We start from the raw sequence: 17,151 nt of genomic DNA, 5'->3' as shown, positions 1-17,151 counted from the left end.
AAGTGTCCACGACTGCATAAGCACATCCTGCTTTAGTGAAGAACAAAAAAGATTGTTAGTTCCTGAGAATATTTCAAAAGATCCACTTTTCTGTTTTGAGGCTTAAATATCTCCACTTCTTCAAACTTCAGTAGTAGCTAAGACTTGTAAGAGAAAACTAATATAAATAGCTGCCTGAAACAATGAAAAATTCAGATTGTGTTTCAATCTTCCTTGTATTCATAGCACACTTCAAAATCTTGCACTGGATTTTGTTTCTCATTTTTGGAGTTAGTAAGTCCTGGTAAATGGGCTGAGAAGTTAAAACTCCTTTTTTACTGTAGCTCTCCATTGGCAGTGTGGATAAACAAATATTACATGAGATTTGAGGCAGACAAAAGTGATGAGCAGCTTAAGAAACTTCACATTCCAGAGCTAATCATAGTAACTCTGAAGTTTCTTGTCCAGGCAGGCAGAGAAACTTACTTGTTTACAAGCAAGAGCTGCCTTGTTTAGGGACTAACTGGTAAACAGTATCAGAAGTCCAACTGAACACTTTTGAAACAGCCCACTATCACTTAAATCAACTTTCAGTCAAAGTTAAAGATTTGTACTTTGAGGAGAGCTACATCACTGTGGTTTTGTGCATAAAGGTAGCAACTTCAGCCTGCAACCTAATAATGCTTCTAAGATTTTCACCACAATAAAGAATAAGTTGACCTGAAGAATTTTCTAAAACATGTTCAAGATCTTCCCTTGACAACAAGCACTATGATTTTTCCCTAAGCATCCCAAACAAAGATCTAATTTAAGATGTCGCCCGTCTGGAATGCAGGCATGCTCTTCAAGATTGCGAGACGCAGGCCGCAAAACACAAGAAACTAAAAATGGTATTAAGCGTCTGATTATTAATATCAGCAACCATACGCTGGAGAGTTGCATTCAAGGAAGGTTTAAGGTATGCAATTAATGAAAGAAAAAACCAGCCTGTATCCTTAGTATCTATACTGAAAGATCGGTAAACAATTTGAACTTTTGATGTTTCTTTAAAGCAAGTATAAGTCCTACTACATACACAGTTTGCACATACTTTATAAAAGAGATAGCCATTTAAGTCTTTTAGGGACTAGTTTAAGATCAAACCTAAACAAGCAGCTTAACCAAATTATTATTTACAAGACAAGTATTTTCAAATTGAGTACACAGCATCTTCACAAGCCACAGTTGTATCCTTACTGAACAGGGCAAATATCTAACCTTTAGGAGATCATCTACTGAAGACTAACAAATCTGAACTCAAAGCATCATTTATATAACACTTTAAGGAAAAAATACATTTTTAGGCTTAAGTCTTAAGGACTTTGGACTATGTTTGCTGAAGAAACAGTTTTGTCAGGTCTAATAAACTGTTGGGTCTCAAATTCTGAATGACTACTTACAGCATCTTAACTTGAAGATTTTAATAATTCAGTATTTACATTTTAATTTCTCTCTAGTCTCCCCTTATACATTTCTTCTCCTTCCCTCCCTATGCATGCCAACATTTTCTAAATAGCTATTATTGCTATTTCTTATTAGAAATTATAAATCTATATGCACACTCTAATAAATTATGAAGTGTTCCATTTCAATATACCACTTAAGAGATTTACCTAATGGCAGGCATAGCTGGAAGCTTAACAGAAAAAGAATTAGCAGTTTCCTAACTAAAGCAGGTGAGACCCAACACACATTCAATACAGTACATTCAGATAGTTTTCTGGAACCTAGTTTAGAAGTTCTATTGATCCATTCTCTATACCACAGATAAACGGCAACTTCACCCAAAGCTGATCTTCCTCTGAACTCATATGATGTCCATACAGAGAACTGTTGTGGTTTTTTTCCTTTGGTTTTTTGTTTGGTTGTTTTAAAGGAACTGACTCAAAAATACCAGGGAGTTCAAGCAAGACTATGGCAGGAGAGATACATGCAACTGCTTGTGTAGAGCAAAGCATTCAGCTTCTGCACTATGGCATTCAGAGTCGTTTATTAACAGCAACCAGACAATCCCTTTCACTGAGTGATCCCGCTCCATCCTGAAGTGACTCAAAGCATTATAAGTCCATCCTACAAACTCACTCCTATAGTAACTATGCTGGAAGTTAGAATATTATTTCAAAGCTTATACAGGAAGAGTTTATAGCCATTTGTTCTTGTGCCAATGTTGTTCTTCAGTTAATTTTCCTCCTTGGTGTTTATCCCCTTCCCACCCCTTACAGGATGTTTTCATACATACAGTGTTATCACATCCCTTCTTGGCTTTCCTTTTACTAAGATAAATGAGCAAAGCCTTTTATTTTCCTCCTTTAGCGCAAGTTCTATATTCCTGGTCTCAAGAATGGCCCTTTTCTATGCCTATCCTGGTTTGCTCCCTTCTCCAGCACCTCAGATATCTTCTTCCTCTGTGTCTTTGCATCAGTAGAAACCCATGAAACTAAGCTGCAGCAAAGAATACCACAGTGTAAGGGAATGGTACGAGAAAAAAAAAAAAAAAGCTGGATTCTGCTGCTTAAAATGCCCAGTGTCAGAATCAAATACTCAGTCACAATGCACAGAAAAGTAAAATAATATTGTAAAAAAAAAACCAACCAAAAAACCCAAAACCAACCAAACAAAAAAAACCCCAACCCAACTTAAAAAAAACACCCTAAAAAAGGCAAAAATAAATTTTCACAAATAAAATCACTAGTCTAAAGCATATGAAAACTGCTTTTAGACAAAAGTAGGAGTGCCATTTAACTTCTGCCACAGTCAAAACTGGCAAATTCACCAAACTGGTTCACATAAAACAGCAAAATCCATATAAAATTCAGCAGAGGAGGAAAGAATCTAAAAACAAGCTAGATTTATTCAAATACTATTCAAAAGCTACCTTGAAGATATCTACATCACATTCAAAAACCTCTTAGATGTGGTTTACTCTTAGAAGGATAGGGTTATTTAAGCTTTCCAAAGCTCTGTCTAGATGCCAAGCTGAACACCTAAAAGTCAAATTCAACTTTGCTCTAGCATAGTTATGCTTTTATTTGTATTAACTGCTTTGGCTACATGTTAATCCTAGCCATTGGTGCAACCCTTCCACAGAAGGACTTTCCCCCTGAACTCCCAGATTTTCCTTTTGTCAGTCTTCTCTACTCAGAGGAGCCACAGTAAAGCCCACACAACATGCATCCAAATGCAAACAGTCTCAGTACGGAGAGGTACATTTTGTTTCAAGATGCAAGAACTGTTATGAAAAACAGTAACAACAACTCCTGTACTTATGTTGGAAATGCTACATTCCTTAAGATGTTTTGGGCTTAATCTGCTTCCCCCCAGACCCATGCAATGCTAGTATAGTTGTAAATTCTGGAAGTCAAAATATTCAAATCAATAAAGTAACTGCAGACAGCTTAAGTACTACCCAAAGAGCAAGCTCGTAACAAAAAGCAGTGCTGATGTAAGGCTCCACAGACAAAGCCCTGTGATTATCCACCATCAAGTTATCAAAAACACAGTACACATTACAAAAAGTCCTATCTTAAAGGACAGTCACGTCTGTTGCAGATGATTAGTAAGCAGAAACATTTCTTATGATTGTTTAGCAACAGCTATATTGAGCCAACTTACACAAATATTCTATCATTCTTGTGACATTGGCATTACTTCAGTTTAAACCAAGTCACCTACATCTAGTACTCAGTCATGCCCCAAGGCACTAAGTTTTCCAAGAGCACTGACTTGACCACAACAGCCAAATTCAACAGTTGAGCTTATCAAACTACCAAGACAATACCAATGTTTCATCTATACTGTCCTCCCTGTGTATGCAGGGCATTGGAGAGGTGTATCAGACAGAACATTGCAGACCACCACCTAGGAAGTTTCTTGAGGAAAGGACTCTATAGTCACCCTACTCAATCCTGGTAATGCTCAGCAAAGCAGTCACAGGCAAGTAACAGCATCTTGTAGTGATCTATAAGGCAACACTGACATTGTCACATCTTCCACGTCTATCATTGCTCAAGCATACAATGCTGTACTCTGAATTAGGGGGTTCTCAGGACACTTGGAAGTCGAGATGATATTGTCCAAAGTCTTTGACCTTATATCAAGCTGTTGTTTACCAACCATGATAGCCCACTATCAAACCAAACAGCCTCTGCATCAAGGGAGTTCTGCATGGAAGTTATTAGCAGAGTTGACATTGTCCCTCATCTGATGCAGGCGAAAGCAATAGCACTAGCAAGAGCGGCTAGTAAAGGTTACTGTAAAACAGTACTTCACATTGGCCCAGACACTAACATGTATATATCTGAAGCAGTAATGTCTTTCAAGTGTAGGAAAATACTAAGTTGTCTTAATATTCCTCACAGATAGCTGCTGGCCAATAATGGCTTTCACTCGGAAGATAAAGTTTGCAAATCATGCAGGTGCGACACTACCTGGACACCATCAGCCCCAACACTTCCTGTAAAACTGTTTTCAGTTGCTTGCAGCTTTGCCAAAGCAATTACACAGACTCATTGCCATGGTAAGCATTTTTCTGTAGTGTTTTTCTAGAAAGTCTCAGCTAGAATGGTTTCACTGTTTCCAAGAACAAGTTAGAGAAAATAAATATTTTGACCACATTAAAATTTTATGAAAGCTTTTGCATCGAGAGGCTCCTGCATCCCCCAAGACCCAAAGCAGAGAGTTTTAGAGCATGCCCTGTGTAACACAGCTATATTTTTTTCTGTACTAAAACATCACTTCCCAGATCGCTAAGGCTTAAAAAATGTTGTTTCCTGAGAAAGACTGCATGCGTTAGCTGCTATGAACTGCTTATTTCCTAGTCAAGACAGAGTAGAGCCTTCCTCATTGTAAGACTAAACACCTTGCTAAGAATAAGGGAGTTTTACCTTATGTAGGAGCAGGAAAAGTTAGGACTGCTTGGAGATAGCAAGCACTGGGCTGACAAGAAGAACCACGTGCAATACTTGCACAAGGTAAAGACGCGCATGTGAATTGTGGGAACGGTCTCTGTCCAAGACAATAAAACTCCCAATAGCTTCTTTTGCACTGGTCAATTACAGTTTTATACTTTCAATTACCTATCATTTTATACATAATTTTCATCTTTCAACTTTGAAGGTGGAAATTTCCAGGAGAAAAAAAAAAAAAATCTATGATATTACTGTATAGTAAACTGGCAGACAAAGGACCTGAGATTGCCTAGGACAGCAGGGTACTTAATCATAATTTCTTGCATAAACTAATAAAGCTGAACATTTGAATACCCCAGATACATTATTCTTTAACTCTGGAAAGTACATCACAGGAAAGCCCATCATCCCATTGATACTCTTTGTTGCCGAAGGACAGAAAAGTATAAGCTGAGTAAATTCAGTGGAATAAGCAGTTGTCTATATTTCCAGATGCAAGTGTTCACTATTACTTCAGATCAGACAGCCAGGACAAAAAGCACTCAGAATAAGATTTTTTTAGAATCTGTTACTATGCCTCATATCACACCACAAAGTAACTCTAAAGCAGGAAGAGAAAATAATCCCAAACTCTAAGACCATATGAAGTCTATTAATACCAATTATCATCTCTGCTTAATAATTTCTTGCTAGGTCCACTTGGGATTCTCATCTGCTGTGGAAAAGTTCATGTGAAACATCCCCTATCACTATCACCACATACCCTCATATCTCAAAGCAGATCTTGTGGGCAAAATGCCCTTTCTGTACTCCTGAAAGCATCAGCTTTAACAATCACATAATGAATGTTTATTAGAAATGAATTACAGTTGCAAAAGGTTGTCTTAACTTTACTATATCCTAACCTGAACACTTGATCCTTCAGTCTTAAGAATTAAACAAAATCTAGTATGTACATTAACATGAATTTTATTACAAGCTTCTTTTAACTATTTTTGGCCCCTAAGTGACATCTGTTTTCATACCATGATTCAGATATTCAGTTGACAGCAGGAGGCTGGCAGACAGGAAGAGCTCAATAATAAACTACTTTTAACAAGAAACAACAAGAAAATCTGTAGAGCAGGGAAGGAATGACCCCAGACACAACAATTAGTTAAGAGGAGATGCAATTACTGGTGAAAGTCTCTTTCAGGAGACAGCCAGAAACGAGTATGTGACAGAAGAGATGGATGATACAAGACGAGCAAGATGAAGGCCAGAGCATTACTAGGAGAGATTCCACTCTAACACAAACTGTTTATCAAATAACTGTCTAAATCCTGCTTTCTGCAACAATCCAGAGAAGTAGAGCATTCAAGAGCTAGCACATCAGTCCCATGACGCTGATGCTACAATTGCTGCACACATTTTGCAGAATTTTTTTCCAGACTAGGAATTGAGCACAGACACAGGAGAACCCTGCAATTAAGTTAACTCTGTCTGCAGAAAACACCTCGGAAAGATTCCCTGAGTTACCAGATGCTACAGAAAAGTAGTTAGTTCTGCTTCCAGTAGCTACTACTTTATTGCCCAAGCTGAGTAAATGGAAGAGATTAACATGGATGAGAGCCAACTTTGCAACAAAACTAGTTTCCAAAATAACACGCTAAAACTATACCAATTACATCAATACAATTGACAGGCATGCATTTGCTACTCATTTGCTACCCTAATCCAGTTTCTCCTCTCACAGTACAGGTGGCTGTTGGAACACAACCATTTCTGGAATTCTAGCTTAATAAATTAAAGCTAGTAAGTGTAAATTGTTAGCTAAAGCTCTTTTTCATATTAGATCTTCCGAATAATTTCTCCTTGCTTTTTTCCAAGCTCATCGTATCCTCCATAAAATAAAACCCAGAATTACTCTTGACATCGATGAGAAGTAAAAACAACCTTAATATAGAAACATGACTGCACAAACACTAGAGCTGAACAAGCAAACCCACAATATGTATGAAGATAACCAGATTTTGATCATTTATATACATTCATGAGAGGTCTCTCAGCACTAATCTATTTCAGGCTACAATGAGAAACTCCGCACCCATCAGCGGGTAGCTTTCATACTTTTTGAGGAGACGTAGGTAGGTCACTCCCATCCAAGGAATACTGAGCAGGATGAGTTCAGAATATTTTACTCTAAAGTTTTTCTGTTTATTTTTAAACAGAGCATCCTTCAGTTAAAAAGAGACTCTGAACTTCTTACATGAGAGTTTTTACTTTCCTGCTCTGACTGCTGTTGGGAAAAAGGTCCTTTAGGGAGTCCTGAATAAAATAAATATCCACTGGCCTATCCAGTCCTTCTCCTCTATGCACATAATCAGCCTACAGCCTGTCCTATTTCAGCTGTAGTGCAGTTGATGCTGTTCAACAGCATCTCACTAAGATTTGCTCTTACACATCACAAGAGCAGTATTATTAAGCCAATGCTAGACAGAACTACTCGCCCACTAATAAGAAGTTGGACTGATCCTAGAGAATCCAGCCAGATATAGGAAGTAAAGACGTTTTAAACCAACAAGATGACCAGCACTTCTTTCTGCGACAATAACATGATGTCTAATACTGCCCATGGTAATTATGTACAAAATAGCTTATATACATTCTTTGTATATAATGCATATAATGAAAAAAATTGTCCTTCAGTTGACAATACCATTTCATTTAAAAATCATATCATCAGGCTAAACTCTGCATATTTCATTATGGTACTACTGGGACTATAAATCTTTCTAGTACCATTTTTTCAATTTAACCCTCCTGATTAGAATCCAAATTAAATGAACGCCTTCTGTTCTTTCACATTCTCATTTGTGTAACCTTTGAGGAGAGTGACAAACAAAAATTCATTTCAGCATACTGAATGGCATTCGGTGCACACACTGAGCCTCATTTTTCAGCTCTTTTTATTAAGCTCTCTGTTTCAAGAAAACTGCAGCATGATTTGACGCACAAGATAGTTAGCAACTGTTGATGGATACAGAAACTGGAAAGCTAGCAAGAGCAAATACTCAAAAGTAGAAGTAGTCAGGAAAGCAGTTCCAAAACAAGTTTCAAATCTCTCATTTAACTCACAATTTTAGGTTATCAGTGGAGAGACTTTGGCAAAAGGTCATCAGTTACAGTGTGGCTACAGCTACTTAATGAAATTGTATCAAGATTTCAAAGAAGTTTCTCAACTCCTGAGCGCTTAGCACTTGCCATCCGACAAAAAAGTGAACACTGTCAGATGTCATTTTACTCCCCCACCCCCAATATTAGCACAAATACAACTACAGCAACTAGTGCAAAAATTTAGGTCATAAAATATGTACTGCAACTAAGCTGCCGCATTTCCATCTGCATCTCACTTTTCTATGATTCTTCTTCTATAGGCTTCCTCATATAGAAGCAGTCTGGACAGTAAGTTTTGGTCTGACATTCACACTCTTAATTTTACTTACATCTTACCTTCTGAATACAGCACTCTACATCCTTTCCACTTGGCTTTAAAATTAGACATAGAACTAGGTTTTCATTAAGTCTGAAAGGCTAGTAAAGCAACTGTTTCCTTTCAAAATTCACATACTACTTTAAACTCGTCACAGGTTTGCTATTTGGCATTATCTTTTGACAGATCCCTGAACTGCTCTCGCCCACCCAGCCTGAGTACCCACAGACAAAGCCTTAGTTTTAAAGCTAAATGAATTAAGAGACAAAGTGAAACAGAAGCTTGAAAGCCAGGGGAAAAAAAATATTTAAAAATTACCAAACTTTCCGAAGAACTCAGAAAACACTGCAATAAGATAACCCAAGACACAGAGATATTCAGCCTACTCAGGTGTCTCCAAATAACACTATGTTACACTGCTAAAACTGCAAAGGTATTTCAAAACTAAGTTGTTGGGTTTTTTTTAACTAGACATCCTTTTCAGATATCTAAATTTATAAGATGTTTAAAATAGCTTTTAAAATGGCTTAACTATTAGTGATTCAGCAGGTTTTAGGATCTCCTATTTGACAGTAACAAGCTTTACCTAAAAAAATAAATACTTAAGTCAGTAACTTTCTAACTCTCCATGACCATAAAATGAAGGCCTCACTAAAAATAGTTAAACAGGGTGAGGGAAAAAAAGCTACAAGTTAGCAACAAAACCCTTGCACCATATATTCATATTTGATGTTCAAGATTCACAAAGGCGCAAGTATTTCATTGCAATTCAAACTCTGTCTGGACTCCTAATAAAAAAAAAAAAGCTTAAAGAATCTAATTGTTAAGAGCTGCCTTTTCTCACACACAGAAAGCTTAAAATAAAAGGTGTTACTTTTTCAGACCAGTCCCACAACTGTAGACAGCACGCTAGTAACCAAGAAGCTGGCTTATTAACACACTGGCTTAGAATTTCTTTTCACAGAATGACTCAGCCTACTATTTTCAAAGTTTTCCTTAAATATTTGTCCCATATTTTACAATAGCAGTTACCAACTACGGAAAAACATATCCCATAAATTCTTAGCCACTTTACAACACTGAGCATAGTGATTAGCTATGCGTCCACATTTGCATCCACTAATCTAATCCTTTCTGAAAATGAAAGCTCAAGATACTCAATATAGATCTTTCAGAGGTAAGCAAATGCTTTGCGCAAGTTCGAGAAAAAACATTCATGCTTCTCCACAGCACCGTTTAGTGCTTCCAAGATAGAAAAACTTGCCAGGAGTTCCCCTATCAAGAACACCACACTCCGTTAAAACTGCAGCTCTTAATAGGACAGCAAAGAACAACAACGTAAGAGGGCAGCCACATAAGGAAAATTTAGTTTACAGCTGTGCGCTTTAAACAGATGTATGCACGTCCATAAGGAGTAGAAGCTTTAGTTGAAAAAGCTTTCCATCGCTGCTCGCACCTCTCTCTCAAAGTCTATATTTGGTATCGCAGACGTATTCGAGGAGAATGAGTGCTTTACAGGGAGGAGGAGGAGGAGGGGATGCCATGAAGGTTGCCTTCCCCTCAGTGCCAGGGACTCTGGCTGACTGGAACTGCAGATGAAAAGCACGCACCGCCGAAGCGGCCGCGGCCCGGCAGGCGCAGGCATGTGCTACGAGGCGGCGTGCGAGTCGGGCTGCAGCCACAGCCCGGGCTGCAGCCACCGGGACAAAAGCACCGCAGAGGGATCGGGCCGGGAGGGGAAGGCAAGGGAAGGTTGCGACCCGCCCCGCAAGGACACGGCCAGCGCGGGCGGCGGCACCGCGGCCGGCCCGGGCACGGCGCAACCCCCTCCCCGCGGCGGGCTCCTCGTCGGGGATACCCCGCTCCCTTCCCTCTGCCCAGACCCCCGCTGGGCGTGCGGGTGTCCACCGGCCCGCCCCCCCCGGCCCCCCTTTCCTTGAATTTTTACCTTCATCTTCGAGCTCTAGTTTCTCCAGCATCCCTTCAGAGGCGGCCGGGAGCTGAGAGGGAGCCGGAGCCGCTGCCGCCGCCGCCTGCGGGAGGGAAGAGAGGAGAAGGAGATGAGCATCCAGGCGCGGACTCACCGGCCCCGCGGCGGCATCGGAACAGCCCGGCGCGGCGGAGGGGAGTGGCGGCGCTGAGGGGGCGGCTGGCGCGGTTCCCGCCGAGCGCTGAGGAGAGAGGGGAAGGCGGGACGGGCGCTGAGGCCGGGCGGCGGCGGCGGCTGCCGGCCCCCCCGGCTCCCCCCCACGCACGTCTCGGTGTGGGCTGCCTCTCACCCCCCCCCACCACCACACACACCCCACACGCACTGAGGGGGGAGGAACCGGGACTCGCCCTTCCTCCCCCCTTGGCGGCGGCTGCGCCCAGCCCATTAACCCTGCGGCCCCCGGGCTCCCCGCCCGCCCTGCCCCCCGGAGGGCGCCGCCTCTCCCCCTCACGGAGGCAGCGGCCGCTGGCGGCCGTGAGGCCCGCGGGGAGGCCGGACGCCCTTTCGCAGGACAGCGCTTCCCGCCACACCTCGCCGCCGCCTCTCCCCCGGCCCCCCCCCCTCCGGCGGAGGGATTGGTACGTTCCGTTTTGCTGCAGTCGAGCCCGTTGGTTAGCAGCGGGAGGGGACGGTAACTACCACTTCCGAGCGCAAAAAGGGAGGGGGAGGAGGGAGAGGATTACTGCCCCAAGAGCTCTGCCAGGCCAACCGCCTTTCGCAGCCCGCTCTGCAGGCTCGGCTGTTCGCCTGGCTCTTCGGAGTGGAGCCGTGCAGGAGGAGGCGGAGGGGAGGAAAGCCCTCCTCCCCCCCTCGCGAGACGCGGTTGGTATGGTCCCGCGCGTTCACCTGCAAGGCAGCAGCGGGGAAGCCGGCAGTTCCACTGCCCTCCGGGGGTGTGTGTGTGGGGGGGTGTTTAGGGGGTTTCCCCCGTGTGTGACAGGGAGCTCCCGCACTGGGCCAAGCCGCCATGCCGAGGTACCCGCTCCGGGAACAGACGCACTCGTTTCCCTTTGAAACTCTCGAGAAGTTACAATTCAAGATTAGCCCGAATGTCGGCATCTTCTGTGTAAGTCGCGCGGCTCCATCAAAGCTGGCCGCTAACCCCCGGAGCAGCCGCCTGAGGAGGAGGGAGGCGGCCTTGCGGCTGAGCGCCCTCCTCAAGACGTGCTGCAGCTCAGCCAGAAGTTAGGGGGGACTTGACCCAGGGATTAGCGAGTGAAATTCTAGTTTACATTGTGCTGCAGATCAGGCAGGGTGATCCTACTTCAAAAATCACTCTTGAAGAAGAAAAAAAAGAAAAGAGTGACTGCCCCGCCATTGCCGTCGCTACAAGCAGTAGTGACAGTTTCGGAGCTGTTCTCGACCGCACTGGGTGTGAGGTGGCCTGCCTCCCTGAGCTTGCCCTCCAGCACCTGAGCACATAATGCTGACAGCCCAAACCACTTGCTGTTAACAGCGGCTGAAGGATGGAGTTTGCTCCGTGGGAGGCAAGAATGGGATTTATTGCACCCAGCTTTACAAGTCTGCATCTGAGCTTCTAAGCCAGGCTACAGCAGAATCAATGGAAATAAGGAAATATTTGGAACAGATTCATCATTTAGATTGTGGTAAGCTATAGCTAGGCTTCCTTAACTATAATGAATGGGTCCCCACTGACTGTTTAGGAAGCCCAGCAGGACCAGTTCACACATGGAGGCTGTAGAGGTGGATAAACAGATTCTTTCTTTGGCAATGGCAACAGTTCTTGTGGGCAGACATGCATGCATGGTGCTCCAAAGGAGTCACAGGACCCATTAGAGAACATTTAAAATCTATTGGTCCCTAAGGAAAGGTTCAAGCTTCAAAAGTTCAGCAAGTCCTTCAAGGAGGGAAGGTTGAATAGATCTGGGATAGCACAGTAATGTGCATATAACATAGGAAAGTATGAAAGATAATTAGAACTAAAGCTATGATAGGAAGAGAGAGCCTAAAATTATGGGAAAACAGAAAGCTGTCTGTCATTTCTCAAGTCCAGAGACGTTTCAAGCAAGGAAGCTGACCACTAGTGACAGCTTCTTTTTCCCAAGCTGCCTCTTTCTAGGAACACTTTAAAGGATAGGCAAAGTTAACAATATCCAGTTTTTCTTTACTGTAAAGGTCCTTTGGAAAGAAAATCCTGAAATATTTCATTCCTAGTTGTATTTTTAAAAGACTGCTAGGATTCAATAAATAATCTCAACTGACCAGCCACAGAAGATACCAAAGCAGTTCATATTAATTTATAATATTTTCAGTCTACTAATTAAAATGCTTTGGAAGCTTTTAATTATCTCTGGGAAGTATCTTTAAAAGCTCTAAATAATTTATCTTCCTTATCATGTACCTTGATACTGATAAGAGTTTTTAACCTCTTTTGCTAACCAAGAGAAGAGTAAGATGACATATTTGATTGGAAATAACTGTCATGATTTTGTTTCTTCTCTTAAAACAACAAGTATTTACTCCCCATAATTATTTAGTAAGCACCAGCCATGAGGAAGTACAACTCCAAGGTTGTTTGTAGCTGGAAGTGACACTGAGTTTTCAAAGGTGCGCGTTGCATTTCACCTGCTACAAAACACGGATATGTTTATAAGAAGTAAGTCAGTTAAGCCTATTTCATACAATGAGGTACTGCACTGTGACCCTCCAAGTCTACTGCAAGATCAGGGGTTTACAGTGGCAGTATCTACATTCAGACCAAGTGTACTATGAGAAACTCAGGATAATATAAAGGCAGTAATTTAATATGTAACAGAGATTTGTAATGGAAACATTATAGCTATGTTGTAACATCCACACTGCTCAAAAAACCCCAAAGGAAACAGAGAACAAAAGGCTGAAACTCCATCCTTCACTCTGCCTGCAGCCTCACAATTTGTTTAAACCAATTTTGGAACAAGCTGCTGGTCATGGCGTTCATTTTGCTCCTTGCTTTGCATTCTAGCTCCTTGTGGTTTGTAGGCAATGCAGTGAATCAGAACAGGAAACTGATGCAGCTGAAAAACAAAGGGACTAAAAGAAAAGATTGGTTTTTATCCAGATCAGTTCCTGATCCAACTCACTGTGCTGTTGTATCAGCTAGCACCTGCACAAGGAGCACCAAGGGCAGGAGTGACAGTGGGACCACACCTTCTGGAAACAACCCACTCTTAAGTCAGCTTAAATCAATGGTGAAAACACCGTCTTGTTCATTATGAACTACTACAGCATTAGACAAATTAGCAGATATTTTTAACAGTCCCAGGTATTACCTCTTTCTACAAACTCTGCCTGCCATTTTCCAAAAGGATTACTGGTTAAAGATAGGGAGAAGATCTGTCCTTCAAAGGACCTATATTTCCCACCAAGATGATATTATATATTGTAACATTTCAATATCTGTTTATTGTGACTATTAGTTCTACTGCCACAAGAGGTTTCTACTTACTATGACTAAGGAATTTGTCTAGATTATGGTTTAAATGTTCGCTATCAGAGTGTGTCAGGTAACCGATTTTAACTGTTTGAGATACCCAATGTGACAAGACAGTATATACTTCATATACTAAATACTGCTAAGCAAAATAAATTTTATATGTAAAAGTTTAGAAGAGAAATATATGCAAAACCAAAACTGCCTCAATATATTTCTTCTTTGCCAGGTTTCAGTTCATTTTTTACAAGGACATTACTTATGCCAAAAACCATAGACCTACAACATAACACTAATACAGAAGCTTAATACAGCAGTGCCAGCAACCTTTGTAGAGGCAAAGTAAAACAACTCAAGGGTGATACAACAGCAAAAGTCATAAAAAGGTGGATGTAAACAAAAGAAGTTTTAGGACTTCTGGGAAGGCTAGAACATAAATTTTAATAGGTAACTGCTTACTTTGTCTCTGACTGTTTTCTTTAGCTTGCTAGGGTAAAGGGAGTGACTAATAATCTGTAGAAGTAAAATTAGCCCTGTAAATTATATGTGCACTTATAATGAATATGTTAAAACTTATTTGATAATCTAGAAGTTCTTTTAGTCCTATGTCCTGCTGAAGGAATCCCATTATTTCCATAAGAACACACTAAGTATTTAAATTGTTGGGACAGTTCAGGGTTGTGAACAACAATTAACATCAGCAGAATGTTATTTTTGATGTAGTTTCCTGCAATCTTGTCTCCCTGAATTAGCAGGAATGCATCCATTGGGATAGGGATCTATCAGTGGCAGTCATCAGACCAGCTATATCAAAATGCTTTGAACGACACCTACTGTGTAGCTTTTCATATTGAATGAGTTACCGTAGGCTGCTGCTTTTGCAACCAGTGGAGAAACAAACATTTCTAGGACATCATTCACATGGTCTATTATAGACAACTACTTAGGATAAAATGATTTGCAGTCACTGTACTGACTAGATGTCTACATCTCCATTCGGTCAGGTTCATTCTGCTTAGCATAACTATCTGTAAGGGAAGGTTTGGGGAGGGAGCCAAGAAACTATGAACTACTCAGTGTAACTTTGATTCCAAGATGAATAAGAGAATACACCCATTTTAAGTAGTTAGAGGAAAGAAAAATCATCAGTAACAGTCAACATGTATAAACAATGCCAAGCCAATCTGTCACTTTGATAACAGGTCAGAAGTCTTGTGGTAAGCAGATGCAGCAGGAGTTAACAGGACTTTTGACACTATCTTGCATGACACTCACACAAGCAAGCCAGATGATAGTCTAGATGAAACAACTGCTAAAGGTCACAACAATATTCACAAGGAAGGTAGTAAGATTTCTTTATCTAACTGGAAGAGTTTAAGAGAGGGTTCCACAGGTCTGTGTTCTATCTAATATTATTTAGTGTTTTCACTGATTTGATGAAGGAATAATGAATAACCTGATCGTATTTTCAAAGGTCTCAATGGTGAGAGATGCTGCTCTTTTAGCGATAGCCTTAGAACTTAAAATGATCTTGAGAATTGCTGCAATGCTTTGAAAAACAGGATGCACTTTGATATGGGTAAGTAGAGCACGTTACACAATAATCAAATGCAAAAATAAAATGGGAAAGGATTGGCTTGCAGCAGTCATGCAAGCACAAGACCTGAGAATGAAACACAATGTCAGATTCTTGGAAGAAAAATCACACTGTCTGCAAATGTGTTATAGGTAAGACATGGAGAATCTGTTCTACTCATTCCCTGGTTAGATGCCAGCTGGGATACTGCATTCAGTTTTGGGCATTGAACTCAAGAATGAACCAAGAGAGTCCAAGGAAAAGCAACAACAATGAACTAGGAGTTCAGAAAACATGACCTGTAAAGAAGGACTTGAAAACCTCCCAGTTTCTTAGTCTAGAGTAAAAAAAAAAAAAAAGAGGACTTAAGGAAAATGTAATAAGTCTCCAAATACCATGTTTTTGCAAGAAGGAAAGTGATAAATTATCTTCTGGGTCCACTGGTTATGGGATAAGAAGTTATCTACTTAGCCTTTAGCAAGGAAGTCTTAGGTTGGACTTTGGGAGAACTTTTTGAACATAACAGCAGTGAAGCACCAGCACGCTTTGCTGAAAAAAAACTGTAAAATCTCTGTCACGGGAGGTTTTTAGCAACAGATTGAAAAAAAAAATTGTTGGGAATTATTTACATATAGTTGATTGTGCTGTGGGGGAAAATGAATTTTTAATGTCCTTTCCAGACTTACTTTCTTTTGTTTCTATTTTTGTCCAAACTTTAGAAAAATATATTTAGTCTTAGTGTGATAATTCAACGAGAAGTCTTTATATGTATGTTTTGTACAAAAGCCAGTTTACTAACAATCTAATACAAATGTAAATTTGCTTTGCCCTCCCCCCCAAACAAGTAGCCTTAATTCTAAATTAGAAAAATTCTAAAGCAAATATTTGAGTAATAATAAAAATTATGTATTCATCTTTGATGACTGGGTAGGATTAGAAAGAGCAACCTAAGAAAAGAAATGCTGCTGCAAATGACAAGTCTGTGTGGAACAGCTTACTCAAGCATTGCAACAAAAACTTTACCCGTGCTTTATTTAGAAATAGGCATTTCCAGGTAAATTCAAGGCTGCCTTTCTCAAAGCTTTTCCTGACTTTTCTACTCTTCCTTTCATTCTGATTAATGAAGGCTTAATACCAATATGCTAGGGGTGCCATCTGCGTAGCTCATAGTTCAGCAGTAAAACTGAATGCCCTTTGAAGTACTTCAGAAGAAAAAAAAGCTACTTACCTTATAAAACCTAATGGATTGAAGAGCAACAAGAAGGAATTCCCATCTAAATGCAAATCAAGGCAAACCCATTCTGAATGCAAGAGTAAACTACAAATGGTAATTTTCCCACCATTTGCTAGTGCTCCTTATTACAATTACAGTTCTATACAACTCAAGTAGTTAACAGCTCTTCTTCTGATGAGCTGTCAATGAACAACTTAGAATTTTTCTAAATGTATGTCATAGATACGCTTATTCTGTTGCAATCTGTGCAAAATTAATTTAAAACACTTACTGCTTATTTTTGGTTTAATTTAGTCTGGTTCATGAAGTGGAAAAAGACAGAAGTTGTTAGAAAAAAAGGTTTTATCTGCTGGTTAAACTGTAAATTAAACTCCTACTTGTTTTCTGCTAGAGTGTGATAACTGATACCAGTGATATCACTAGAACACTAGAATCAGTGAGGCTGAGATTAGGGTCCCATCTCGGATCCCTTCTGTATTTAAAAATGCTAACTGCATGGTGAAAAGGCTGACTGTGGGGTG

At 40.7% G+C, this 17,151-nt stretch overlaps 1 protein-coding gene across 1 annotated transcript in view; it reads right to left on the bottom strand.

Moving 5' to 3' along the window:
• The window catches only part of PRKAG2 (protein kinase, AMP-activated, gamma 2 non-catalytic subunit), a 157,086-nt gene that overhangs the window by 46,371 nt on the left and 93,564 nt on the right, over positions 1 to 17,151 (bottom strand). Inside the window, exon 4 of the mRNA XM_010586149.1 lies at positions 10,346 to 10,430. Coding sequence (XP_010584451.1) covers positions 10,346 to 10,430 — 85 coding nt within the window. The remainder of the gene's footprint in view (positions 1 to 10,345; positions 10,431 to 17,151) is intronic.

This window comes from Haliaeetus leucocephalus, unplaced genomic scaffold (assembly GCF_000737465.1).
Source record: "Haliaeetus leucocephalus isolate CR32 unplaced genomic scaffold, Haliaeetus_leucocephalus-4.0 Scaffold0, whole genome shotgun sequence".
In the NCBI taxonomy this organism is placed as follows: domain Eukaryota; kingdom Metazoa; phylum Chordata; class Aves; order Accipitriformes; family Accipitridae; genus Haliaeetus; species Haliaeetus leucocephalus.
The sequence above is the reverse complement of the archived record's forward strand: the minus strand, read 5'-3'. Positions and strand labels throughout refer to the sequence as shown.